We start from the raw sequence: 13,202 nt of genomic DNA on the forward strand, positions 1-13,202 counted from the left end.
TCTGTCTTTAACATTGGCTATGTAAGGTGTGTAAATTATAGGGTCAGGTCTTGCAATAACCTTCTGTTTATATAGCATCATTCTCGTGTGAAACACTGCTGAGCCCCCAGTGTTACACCTCCAGGGTCTACTGACATGTGGGAGGTGCATGACAACTGCAGACACTTCCAGAGGCAGGACATGATAAGGTGATGGTTGTAGGTGGTGGGCCCTGAGACTGAAATGAACACAGGACTTTTTGAAGTGTTTCTTGTGAGCATGGTTGAGTTCTCCAGACCTACCAGGGTTGTGGTCCAAACAAAAGTGGAGAACAGTGACAATATTTTACCGGAGAGTGAGTCAAGTGTAGCAGTAGCCCTTCCTTCCCCCTGGCGGCAGCACTGGCTGTGAGGCTGCCTCCTTCCCCTGCACAGCTTCCTCCAGCTCTCTGGCAGGGCTGGGGGCGCTCTTTGCACTCCCACAGGCTGGATCTTCGCACTGCCCTAAAGAGGCAGCTTTTATTCTCTGCCTGAGCCAAGTATTTACCTAATTCTGTCTTTGTTTGAAGTCTTTAGTCTAACCTGGTCACCTTCATTGTGTACAGGATGCTGGGTTTTGCTGAAGATAACCTAAACCTGCTGTCCTCTGCCCTGAGTTCTTGTTTTGATCTTTTAAGGCATTTACTATTTATTGCTCCTCCTTGCACAACAGGGGCTTTAGAAGTAGGGCTGCTTAGTGCATCTGTGAGGGGCATGAAGAGCCCTCAGGGTGATGGAAATCTCTTGAAATTGTCCTGTGGTAAACCTGGAAAGAGTCAGTGAAATGTCAGTCGCATTTCTTCTGCGGCGCCCTGACGTAACTGAAGCGGAATTTGGTTCTAGCTGTCTGTGATGGATGAGCATTGTTATCTGCCTGGAGATGGCAAAGTCATCTGAGGACAGCCCTTGGGATTTGGCCAACATCCCAAATCTGTGCTATGGCAGCAAAAGATGGCGTTTTTTCATCTGAGCCGCTTCTCTCCCAGCAGCAGGAGAATGACCTCTTCCCCGCCTGATACACCTTCGCTTCTGCCTCCCCTGTCTTTTCCAGGCCACAGCTGTACTTTGAATTAGCTGCTGATGGGGGGAAAGAGAAGTGGGAGCTGTGGCTGAGCTACAAAGAGGGGAGCTTTCATAGAACACAGAGGCCAGACCTTGGGAAAAGGTCTGTCTCTCTCTGGGGTTGGATCTGAATGACTCTGCTCCCTCTTTGGGTTAGGAGGAGATGGTTTGAGCTTATTTCAGCACGCTGAGACTGTTCTTTCCCCAGATGAAGACTCAGCCCTGAATGCGCAGGTGGGAACTGGAGCAAAGTGATTCGGGTTGGAAACAGGGAAGCTGACAGACTGCCACTGTCAGCTAGGCTGGGCTAGCTCACAGGTAGTGAGAGGCTCACTGGATCATGCTGTCTGGGGGGGAAGGGGAAGGTATTGATAAAGTGGAATTAATTTCTGCTCACAGAAATAAAAAATGAGAGTCTTTTCCTTTGAGTACAGAAGTGAAATACATCTGACGCTGAATAATCATGTGACCTTTTCTTAGAACCTGGGTCATTTTTGCCTCCTTCATCGCTCCCATGAAACCTTCCTGATTAATCAAATTCATCAAATATAATCCAGGTAGGAATGATTTCCAGAGGGCAGAGCTTTAGCTGATGTAAATCAACATATTGATGCTAGTGGAATGACACGAGGCTCTCCCCTGAGAAATAGGCCTGTGTTTTTCTTTCATCCTTTATTTCTTTGGAGTGAGTAATGTGTCCCTAAGGTACAAAACTAATTATCGTAGGCATATTGCTGTCTGAAAAAGGAAAGGCTCAGAAATTCGAGTAGGCAGTGTTAGATGTAAAGCTCAGGAATAAAGTTCAGCAAAATATGGGAAAAAAAATCTAGCTGTCTTTTTGAACCAGGTCCTTTGGAAACTTTACTTGTCTGGTTGCAGCGGGAGTTTACTGCCTTGCCCTGCTTGCTGAGGGATGCTGCCAGCAAGAGTAGAGTGGGATGCCCCGTTGTATTTGTTCTCAGAAGGCTTGCTTGTGTGGATGTAAATTCAGCAGAAGGAAAACAAGATTAGGAGTGACGCCATCTTGTAGCAGTATTTCGTGTACTGCCTCAGCAGTGCACTCAGCCTCTGAACTGACCTTTCAGAGGGGAAGAGTCAGTAGGAAAATGACTGCAGAGAAACTAATAAATGCATCAGGTCATTCAGCTGAGCAAGTTCTTTTGCTGCCCAAAGAAAGAGCCACGCAGGTTTTGTTCTAAGAGGAGTCTTTCCTTCAGAAAGGCTAGTTTGGCACGGAGCACTTCTCACCATCATCCCGAGTGAGAGAGGAGAAATATCTGTTGGCTGACATTTGCTTAGAGAGCAACCACTTCCATGTTTGCTTGTGAGATTGGAGGGGATCACAAAAGGAGTTGATTAAGCAACAGTGTGGTTATTTGCATGGTTGGAAAAGCGATTCCCAAACTGAAAATTTAAAGACTATTATGGCGGGGATGTCTATGCAGTACAAAAAGCTGCTGTAAAACAAGAGTATTTTGTAAGATTCAGTGCTATGGGATGAGCTGAGATTCTGGTATGCATAACAAGAGATGATAATTAAAGCTGATTCTCGTGCTTTTTGTCTTTTGCTGTTTCATGCACTCTTTATTCTTAACATTGAAGGAAGAAAACAATAGGTTACATATTTCAACTCTGTCCTCTTTCCTGCTGTATTGATTCTGAATGCCTAAGATAATTTGTAGGGACTCTCAGTCTCTCACTTCTGCTTGCATCTGATTTTTTTCATAACAAAGGACAGTTTGACCACGTAAATCTCACATTTGTGTATGCTTCTGTGTTAAGGCCGTTCACTGTTTGTGTATATGCAATTTTGTAGGATACTTAACTGAATATTTGAACCCCCATTGTAGTAATTGCCCATGGTCTGCTTTATTAGCAGACAGTATTCCTCTATGATTTTTTCTCTTCCGTGAGAGAAGATGAACATGCAGTGTCACGTAGGTGTTACCATTTATCATAGCTACCATGTATCTTAGCCTGCCACTTTGGACAAAAAGATGGAATTGCCAAATGCGTCAGCTTTCTCCTGAAGCCTTTAAATGCTGGAAGGGCAGCTGGTGGAGAGACGTGCAGAAAGCACATAGTCAGGAATGAGTGAGTGTGGGGGTGAAATGGCGGTCGTGGGATGTTCCTTAGCGCCTCCTCTTTGTCCTTGAGCATTTGTGAAAGCTACTGAGTAAATATCATCTGGGAGAAGCAGAGTATGAGCTCCACAAAAGATGCTTCTAAGTCATGATCTCAGAGAATAACAGTGGGAGAATGAAGCCAGCGGGAGCTCGTGCTTTCTGACAAGAGAAGGAGATAGTTTGCTGGGTAACCAAGACCACTGGAGCTGGCAAGCTCTGTTTAGGTTCTTTTTCACACCAATTTGGCTGCTGTTGGATTTCTTTGCTGGTTGCAAGCTACCAAGGACATAAAAAGCTCCTGTGATGTTTGCTCTTTTGCCATAGTCTTTGGCAAAAATCTGTTGTGCTGAAAGTAGTTGTGATTGTTTTTATATGTGACATTGAAATATAACAACAAAAGGAGCTGCGTGGTCACATAGAGATACATTTCCAGCCTGAGGGAGTCAGAGTAACTCCAGTGACTTCAAAGTCCAGTTTACTTGACCTGGGGAGCTTGACTATGCTAGGTGGTTTCAGTTGTCTGATCCAGATGAGTTCAGTGAATCCTGTGGCCAACTTCTAAACCTTCGGCTGAGGTAATGAAGCTAGACAAGACAAGAACCACTAGATTTTAAAATATGGTCGATATCTTTGTACTGATAAGTAAAATGTTGTGTTAACTGCATTTATTGCACTTTCCTATGATACTGAGTGATCTGGATGCATTTATTTCTTTCTTGTAAATCAGATAGTCAAGTTTTTAATTTAGAAATGTGTTCTGTTCCTGAAGTACCTTAAAATCCATAAGGGTTTTACATACACGTTTAGTGTTTTGGTACCTAATGCTAAACCGATTTCACCTGCATGCATTTGGGGAGCTGGGCCTTTGTACTTTGGTGCATTGGTTTCTTTGTAATTCCTGAGTGACAGAAGCATTTATGAGAATATGAGATGCTAGAGTATCCCAAAAGGAGGAAAACATCTAAACTTACTGTATTGGGGCAGAAGCCACGGTTTTAAACAATAAATTTTAAAACAAAGCAGTAGGTTTACAATTTTGCCACAGAGTAATAATCTCCTTGCCACAGAGTAATAATCTCTCGTGAAGTTGTAGTGAACCTGCAGGTGATCCGGCTGTATTTCAGTGTGCCTTATCACTCAAACTGGCATTTGTCTTCCAGTTCCAGAGATGTTATTGTGGTGATGATATGTGAAATGGAAATAAGACAATTAGCGTTTCAGACACGCCAGGCTGGCACTCAGACCAGCTTACTCTAACAGAATGGAGTGTAAATAGCAGCTACCAAACTGCAATATGCCTTTATTTTCTGATCACTATAGGTTAATAACTGATTGTTACGCCCAAAGTGTTGTCTCCTTCCCCAAGTCCATTTATTTTGGAAAAGAAATGGGTCTTGCCCTTACTACTGAAATTACGAGTTTTGATCAGGGAGCTCGGTAAGTGTTGAAGCATGCATTATGAGCTATTACAACTTCATTGGCAAGTAACAGGGCAAAATTGTTTAGGGAGTGTGAGTACATGAATGGATGATAAGAGCCTTTTCAGTTATTAATCACTTTAGTTCACATCTGAAACTCAGCCAGCTGAAAAGCAACCAGCTCTGGAGAACAGACTAGTGGAGCAGAACACAGTCAGCTCACAGCTTGGTCCCGACATCTGCATTTTACTACCTGTACTTCAGGAAGCTTTGCCAGGTTTAATGGCTCTGGACAATGCTGAGAAAATGTTCATTCTATGCGGAAGTTTATTAGATTAGCTGAGTAGGCGACATTCCGTAGAGAACTTCAATGGATCATGGCCAATCCTGGTACTTTGTGTTTTAAATTGCATAGCAAGTGCTTTCAGTTTACCTACAAAAAATAACCAGTGGCTTAATGCTGAAGCTAAAAGATGAGATTAGGAACAAATGGGAGCTTTTTAGTTGTGAAAGGGACCTTTATCAGTGAAACAATTTACCAAGCGGCTACTACAGTAGTTTCTTTATCCTTGGAAACTTTAAACTGAAGATGGCATTTTTAAAAAAATATATATATTTCGGATCAATTTATGTGGGAATTAATTAATCATTAACCTGTGTTAATATGCTGATTGGTTGCAACCACTTTTTGTGGCAGCACACTCTAGAAATTTATCTCAGGACGTGTATGGGGTTTACAAACTTACCTCATAAACTGCAGGAAAGCTACAGGAATCATTTATATCCTACCAGAAGTTGGTACAAGCTCACATAGTATATGTGGGCCTACAACTACTTTCTCATGGTCACAGTTTTTAAAATCGTAGCAAAACCAATATTTCAAAAGCTTTCAGCAGACAAATTTTCAAGTGATTTGTACTTGCAAGTGATTTGCATGCTCACAAGATTTTCTAAGAGTTGCTCAGCACCCACGTCACTAGTCCTTCTGGGCAGGAAGGTGATGAGTCCTTCTGAGAATTCAGCAACAGGATTCTGTGTTTAGCACTGCAAGATATGGTTTTCCTTTTTCTGACAAAACCTGTTATAAAGTATGTGTTCATAGAAACTGAAACAGATTTTGGCTCCCTAGCATCCCTCCGGCTATCCTGGGATTGCTAATGCCTGCTCCCAGTATCTTGCAGACGAGAAGGTAAAATCAGGAATCAAGGTGTTAATCTGTTTGAGAAGTAAAATCAGACATATTAAAAAAAAAAAAATCGCACATTCACGTTTAATTGATAAAACTAGTAGTGCATTGTCGGGGTGGTTGTATTTAATGCTCTGAATGTGCTAGTGCTAAGATAACATTTTCTCTCGGGAGAGCAGAAGGGAGCATAACTTGCTCTCAGGAGCATCTTGCTCTGGGCATGAGCTATACACGCAGCAAGAAACAGTCCTGGTCACAGAGAATATATCCCTTAACCAAAGGGATGGAGGAGAAAAGCACAGGAAGTAACCAGAAAGCTCTGGTTTGTAACAGAGCCCATTTGATACTGATTCCAAAGTCATAGCCTCTAGATGATCCAGTTACAAATGGTGTTACACATACCAGCGTTCAGATTGAGGGGTCTGGGCTAGAGGAAGTTGCCAAAGGTTTTACAGCTGGACTGTACAATTGTCTGCAGATACCAAAGAATTGTTTATTTGTTTGAGGGCCAATAGAAATACCTATAATTGCTTTTAATCATAGAATGCTTGGAAAAGACCTTAAAGACCGTCCAGTTCCAACCCCTTGCCATGGGCAGAGACACCTCCCGCTAGACCAGGTTGCTCAAAGACCCGTCCGGCCTGGCCTTGAAATTTAAAGCAATTTTAGCTGCTAGAGGCTATCTTGCTTCTAGAAGAAGCCTTCAAGACTAGGCTTCAAGATACTGATCAGTTGTACCAAGGTTACCTTTGCTGCTACTTGGAGTGGAGAGAGGAGCAGCGGATTTAAAACATTTTGGTTCATTAAAGTATGACAAAAGACCCTATTTTGCCCAGGCATACAGCCCGCAAAGCTGTTTAGGGACTGAAAGAATCAATTGAGGCGATCCAATTGAGGTAGCAGAACAAAAGATCTCGGCCAGTGTAATTAGCTAAGTATTGCATGCTGTTCTTTCTGCCCCCACTTAGTTAATCAATCAGGACACTGAGTGATGATTCGCATTTCAGGCAGATGGCTGAGTGACAGGCGCCTCTTCCTCTGATAGATGGGCTGAGTTGAAACACTGGCCAGAATCACCAGGGCTCCTCTGAAAGCCACGTCTGGGCTGTAGTGTCTATGTGCCTAATTTTTATCAGGAGTTGAAGCCATCTGCCTGGTAGGTGGATATCTACTGCCTTCTTCCGAAGTGAAGGCAGTTCTCATGACAAGCGGTGACAGTACAAATGGCAAGGATGTCACCCCAATGAACAGCGCAGAGCTGAGCACTGTGGCACACATCGTCTCGTGACTCTGTTTGGCATTCAGGTAAACCTCTCTGCACCACATGTCTCTTTACAGCCATCGTGAGCTCATGGCAGTGGAAAGCACAGGCACTTGTAAGAAACTTAACTCCTTGTCCCCAAAGCTGCTAGGTAAATGAGCCTGGCTCACTGTGGTGGGTGCAACAGGGCCTATTAAACTGCATTTCTTTGTCTCTTTGATTTGAGGAGGAATGCTAGTAAGGAAGAGAGCAAGGCAGCTTTATTAAATCTAGCTTCTGTGTTACCACGACTGGGCTTTGTGTGTGTGTTTCTAAGGCAAAGACGTGCAGAAGGACAGCTGGGAAGTTAAACAGGCTGGCACAGAGGGATGCCTTGGTTTGATTTTGGGGTCAGGTGCAAGCTGTTTTATGCAGTCAGCAAATCCCTCAATCTGCCCATGCTTTCGCCTGTGAAATGGAAAGCATAGCACTTCATCTTCTTCTGTGGCTTCTATAGAGGAGGAAGGCACTTGAACACAAGCATAGCATTGCAGCTGCACTTTTGGGAGGGATCGCCAGAGTGCACTTCTGTGCCAACAAAAATGGTCAAGAGGCCACCATCACTGCACTGTTTTCATACATTAGAGGGAAAATCCAGTAAGGGCAATAACGCAGGACAGAATCAAGCTGCTAAGCCTCTGTTCAGATCTGGAGGGTTGTCCAACCAGCAAAAGAGAGATTCAACAAAAAGAGGGTAATCTGGCTCCGGTGATAATTCCACTTGAGGAACAGATGCTGGGACTTCTGCTGCAACTGTTGCTCTGTGCAGCTCTTCAAAGGGACAGCTTTGTACATTTTTAATTACTATGCTGGCAAGTGTGAAAGAAAACAGCAGCAGTTCAATATGAGTGTTCACAAAAGTTTCTGCTGGGACAGCTGCAAAGTCAGACTTGCAGCCCTAAAGTTTGTTGTCTCATTTCCCTCTGGTTTTACTCTTCTCCTGCCGGGCCCTTTGAATGTGATCTGAATTCTTTAAGCTCACCCAAGCTTTTCACATATTCAATACAGTCTAGACATGACCTGTTTTTAACTTACTAGCTTAAGGACACTCCCTCTACAAGAAGGAATATCCTTAAAATGTCAGCCTGGTGGATGTGGGTCCGGAGCCACGTCGTTGGCCTTGCTGCTGTCGTTCTGTGCAGTCCCTTGCTGTCCACGTAGTGCTGGTGGATGAACTGCTGAAGGGCTGTAGTGGTGCTTGGCGTGAAGAAAGCTGGGAAAAATCCTACCCAAAATTTAGGCCACTGTTTAGATTCTAGAGGTCTGTAATGTTAGGGTCAGTGGCACAACTGATGACAGTGCAGTTTGTCTCATGAATCATCGCTCACTGCTTCTTGGATTAAGCCAGGTCTAGCACAGGCTACACACAGCAGATCAAGCTGCTACAGAGAGGGGGCTGCAAGTTTCAGGGCTCAAAACATGGGCTTGCATTGAATCTGGAAGCCTTGTGAAGGGGCTGGTACTGGCCTTCTTTAGTCATAGCACAGTGAAATACCTATTCCAAGGCCTTTCAGGGCAGTGCTGCATGGATATTGCTTTCTTACAGTAGGAGGAGCTTTTCTCTGAAAAATACTTCAGTATAGGCTTCATCCGAATACCATCAAATGGAAAAGGCGTATACTGAGTTCTGCAATGCTTGGTCACGTCCCCATAAGGGTGTTAGTTAACCTAATTTCAAACAGCCCAAACAGTGCCTGCCACGGTGTTTCTGCCTTGAGGTTTCAAGTGTACTTTTTGTTTTGTCCTCTTAGAACTTTTACGCAATCTTAACTTTTTCTGCAGCTCATTTGACTCAGCTGTTGTTGCAGGCTTGTTTCTCAGAAGGGACGTTTTCATCATTCACAGGATCTATTTTTAAGCTCCTCAAAGATTGCTTAAGTGAGAATGATATCCCAGAGAGCTGTACAGGATGCTGTCGGTATGGCTGCTGATCTCGGGGACGCTGCGGAGTGACTTGGAGCTGAAACAATTGACCACATTCATTGAAACGGCAGGGAGACCAGAGGGAAACAGAATGTAGTTACCTTCACTGGAATTTGGCCAGCATCCCAGCTACCACTAATGCCTCTGCTCTTGTAGGAATGTCCTGGGATTTTCATTAATGTATGATTCAGCTTATAAAAACATGTGCCTGCTGCCTTAGCCCCTGGAGCTATGGCAGTTAGAGAAAGGCGATTTAGCCGATGTGTAACGACTGGATTTAGCAGGCACGTTCCCTTCCATTCTAGTTACTTCTGCTCTCCTCACCCTTTGTTCTCTTTCCCATCCCCAAAATGCTAGAGTAAAGTTTCCAGTGCACTGCATAAACTACACAGGCAGCGAGCCCCTGCGCTCCGTTCAGGTAGTGTTGGGGCGCTGTTCCCATTGTGCATGAAGCAGAAATACGGTTCTTCAGTGCTTAAGACTGAAATGGAAAAGGTTGTGCAATACTGAGATAAAGTGTTCCCCGTGCCCAGACTAACTAAGCTCATCTGCATTCAGAGTCACCTCGTGTCTTTAGTGCTGATACCTTTGGGACGTACATGTGAAAAGAGGCCAGCAAGTCAAAGTGGCATTCTCGTGGTGCAGGAGCTAAGTCACTTTTTGTGTACTGTTCTAATTTAGGTGTAAAATTTGAGTAAGCCTAAAAGTACTTATGGAGGACATGCCTTTGTATTCCAATTCTTTCCTGGGATCAAGCATCTTCCACTGCTGATGTCTAAACAGGTCATTCCACATTGGCCTTGTTAATGGGAATCTTGTACTTGTTTGTCCTGTCAGTTTATTTTCAAGGACATTTTTGGAAACAGAAAAGCAGCAAAAAAAATTGAGAGAACTGTGAGAAACCAGGAAATCATACCAAGCGGCGGAAAAGGCAGGAAGAGGATGCACATTTTCAGTTTGTGTTTCTGAAACAGTTGCAGTGGACTTTTCAGTGGCACACGTGGCAGAACAAGGATTTGAAACCCTTGCTCTGGAAAGGCATTTACGTGTCAAACTGCTGGGTCTAACCTTTGCATTTTCAGGTGCAGGGCAAAGTGTAAATATAAGCTTCTGCAAAGTTAGCAGCCATTTGGAGCATGTGTTGAGGTTTGTCTCACAGAAAAGTTTCAGAAGAGAAACATAAAAGTGAGAGCTCTCCAGCATGCAGGAAGAAGACAGTGGGCAATGTCCCTGGTGTTTGTACAGGTATGTTTACCTCGTCCATCTCCATGCCACCTGAAAGCATCACTGGCACTGGAAACTTAGACCTGCCTCAACCTGAACTCCACCTAAATTCATTTATGTGTCTACTGCAACTAAAAATAGTTTTACCAAAAAGTGTTTGGCTTGATAAATAGGTAAGCTCCAAAACTCAGCCATAAATCACCTCTCCTGAAAGAAGGTGTTCCTTGCATACCCCAGGAGCTTTTGGATCATTAAGGTCCACTTCTGCAGTATAAAATTAGCAAGAAGGTTCCCAGATTGCTGTGTTTAAATGCAGCCTTGGTAATCACCAGCTAAGCCTGCTCTTATCATCTTGTTTTCAAAATTGCTCTAAATTTTTCTTGAGCTGGCAAGAGACCCTGCATGTGCAGGTGGAAGACATTTAGGTTGACATGTGGGCAGGGGATTTGGTGGTGCCTTTGGCCTCTTGGCCACTGGTTGAAGAATTGACACGGAGCCCAAACAAAATGATTTCAGTGCTTATTAACTTGACTGTTATGCAAAATTGAGCAACCTGAGGTGTTCTGAGGACAAATTGACAGGGAACATGCTCTCAACCATTTCCTATCAGCAAAAATGGTAGAGAGCTGCAGAGCAGAGAGACTGCGGAGGTCATGGCTGAAGGAGTGGGTAGGATAAGGAGGTATCAGACAGACAGGCTGAGGCGGTCAGTACTCTTCTGTCTCCTTCTGTATCTTAACAGAAGACTGCAACATTCGCTGGTGAGTCTGACTGCTTCTTCAAGGTCTAAATTAAGAAGTAACCCCAAATGCCACCGTTGAACATTTTTTTTCTTACTTTTTCACACCATAAACTTCATTTATGCACCTGCCTTTGAAATCTTTGAGATACTCAGCCCGGCTTAAGTGCAGCGACTGCTCTATTTCCACGACAACAGCAGTAATTGACCTTTCAGATGAGCTTTCAGCTAGTGCATAACTCATGTTACTGAAAACAGAACTACCCACAGGTCTGGAGGGTGAAATTCAGACTTAGGCTTTGGCTTAGGATTTGACCTGACAGCTTTTCATTCCTCTTCTCACTAACACTATGTGAGCTGCTGCTTTAGCCCATCATTAGCAAAGCATCCCTCACAGTTTGAGTCCCACCAGCTGCAAACGAGATAGTAGCACGGAGAAAAGCAATTGTCCTTTGAATTTTGAACTGCCGCGGGGTGGCAGCAGGGGACAAGGATAGTGGCTGCAGGGGGAGCGATGTGAACAAACCAACCGAAGCTGTGCATCTCCCCTTCAGTTTATTCCTCTGTCTCCCCTGTGCTCCCGGTAAGAACATACAGAAAAAAAAGAGAAGAAACAAAAACAAAAAAAACAACCTGCAAGACACCCACAAGACCTAAGCAACGAGAGGCTTTTCAGTTCTGAGTTTCTTGCGCTCTTTTCCATTTGGACAGCCCATTAGGACCGTGTTAGGAAAACATGCACAGCTAAGACTGCACACTTTCACATGGGTTCATAGGGAGAAGTTCTCAAACACTCAGCCTGCCTGTCCTGGCAGAAAGGGGGTGGCTGTCAGAAGTACGTGCTCAGTTTGAAATTCAAGGTATTTGTTCTTCCAGCATGAAGAACTCATCACTCTCCTCCCTCCTTTGCTGTCAGTTGTTTCCAAGTATGTTACGGCAATTCTTTACTATCTGGAGTTATGGTAGTGTCGTGGAAAATGCTGCCAGGGATTTCTTTTCGTGGATCAATGTGGTGTGAGGGGACTCTGGTAGATGGTGCCACCAGGTGCTGCCTACTTAGACCCCCCTGACATGGGCACCGATCCCGCAGATAGCCGTGCCTGTGTCTGACATGCTCCTGTGCTTCAGTGCATGGGGGACCAGAAGCAATCCATTCTGCCTCATGAATGCCCATTTTTAAAAAATAGCTGCTGCACTTGGATCTCTGGGGCTGGCCATCTCAGCAGCAGTGCTTAGGGTCTCAGAAACGTAGTCTTCCTTTTGTTTCCAGGAGGCTTTTCCTTCCAGGAAGCACTAAAACACACTGGAGATGCAGAGGAGAGAAGGCATCAGGGAGGAAGGGTGAGAAGCTGATCTGTAGGCAAAGAAAAAGAATCTCCAGGGCTATGAGCCTGGCATCTCTCATGGGCACTAAATTCACTTGAGAAGACTTTTTAATAATTATAGGAGGCTGGAGGAATAAAGAAAGGGTTTGCCAAGTGTGATGTGATGACAATGGCTTGGACCGTAAAATTCCTCTTTTGTACCGGCACCGTCACTCTGAGCCGTGCACTGTTGCCATTATCTGGTCCGAGGGGAGTTCTTGCTGCGTTATTGTGGAGTGTGTGTGACCTGGCATCGAGTCAAAAAGCAGCAAGCTGGGATGAACTTGCCCAGCTACTTCGGGAGAGCGCGCTAGCATTTCCTTCTCATTATCTAGGGATGCCAGTGCTGCTCTCTTGCCCTAAAGGACACGGCTCTCGGTGTCGAGCTGTGGTTTAATTGCTTCTGGCTGCTCCAAGCTTCGGTCTTCAAAGTGTTTCTGAAAATTTTTGTTTGATTCTCGCTGAAATGAGTGAGAAATGAATACCTAAATTCCTTAGGCAGCTATTGAATGTGTTGCTAGAACTCCAGTCAGTTCATCAGGCTGTGCTGCATCATTTTTTTCTCTCGCATACAGACAATTTAGTGGGTATTAGTTTGCATTTGATAGGCTTGGGGAGAAAGGAGGAGCATGGTAAGGGAATATAGGGCAAAAGAAAGGAAAATGTTAGCACAGTGGGAGAGGGGACAGCCACAGCAAATAGAGAAGAATGAAGACAAAAGAGATGAGAGGAGCCAGAGGTACAGGAGACAGGATGTCCAAAAGCAGTTCCTCTTGATTGTAGGAAGGGAAAATTGCCGTGAGGGAAAGCAGCTTAATGCTGGGGACATGGTATAAATATTAA

At 44.3% G+C, this 13,202-nt stretch overlaps 1 protein-coding gene across 1 annotated transcript in view; it reads left to right on the top strand.

The window, feature by feature from the left end:
- Positions 1–258: 258 nt before the first annotated feature.
- The window catches only part of SHROOM3 (shroom family member 3), a 125,818-nt gene continuing 112,874 nt past the window's right edge, over positions 259–13,202 (top strand). Inside the window, 2 exon segments of the mRNA XM_050710371.1 lie at positions 259–334; positions 1,288–1,313. Coding sequence (XP_050566328.1) covers positions 259–334; positions 1,288–1,313 — 102 coding nt within the window.

Source organism: Cygnus atratus, chromosome 4, assembly GCF_013377495.2.
Source record: "Cygnus atratus isolate AKBS03 ecotype Queensland, Australia chromosome 4, CAtr_DNAZoo_HiC_assembly, whole genome shotgun sequence".
Lineage (NCBI taxonomy): Eukaryota > Metazoa > Chordata > Aves > Anseriformes > Anatidae > Cygnus > Cygnus atratus.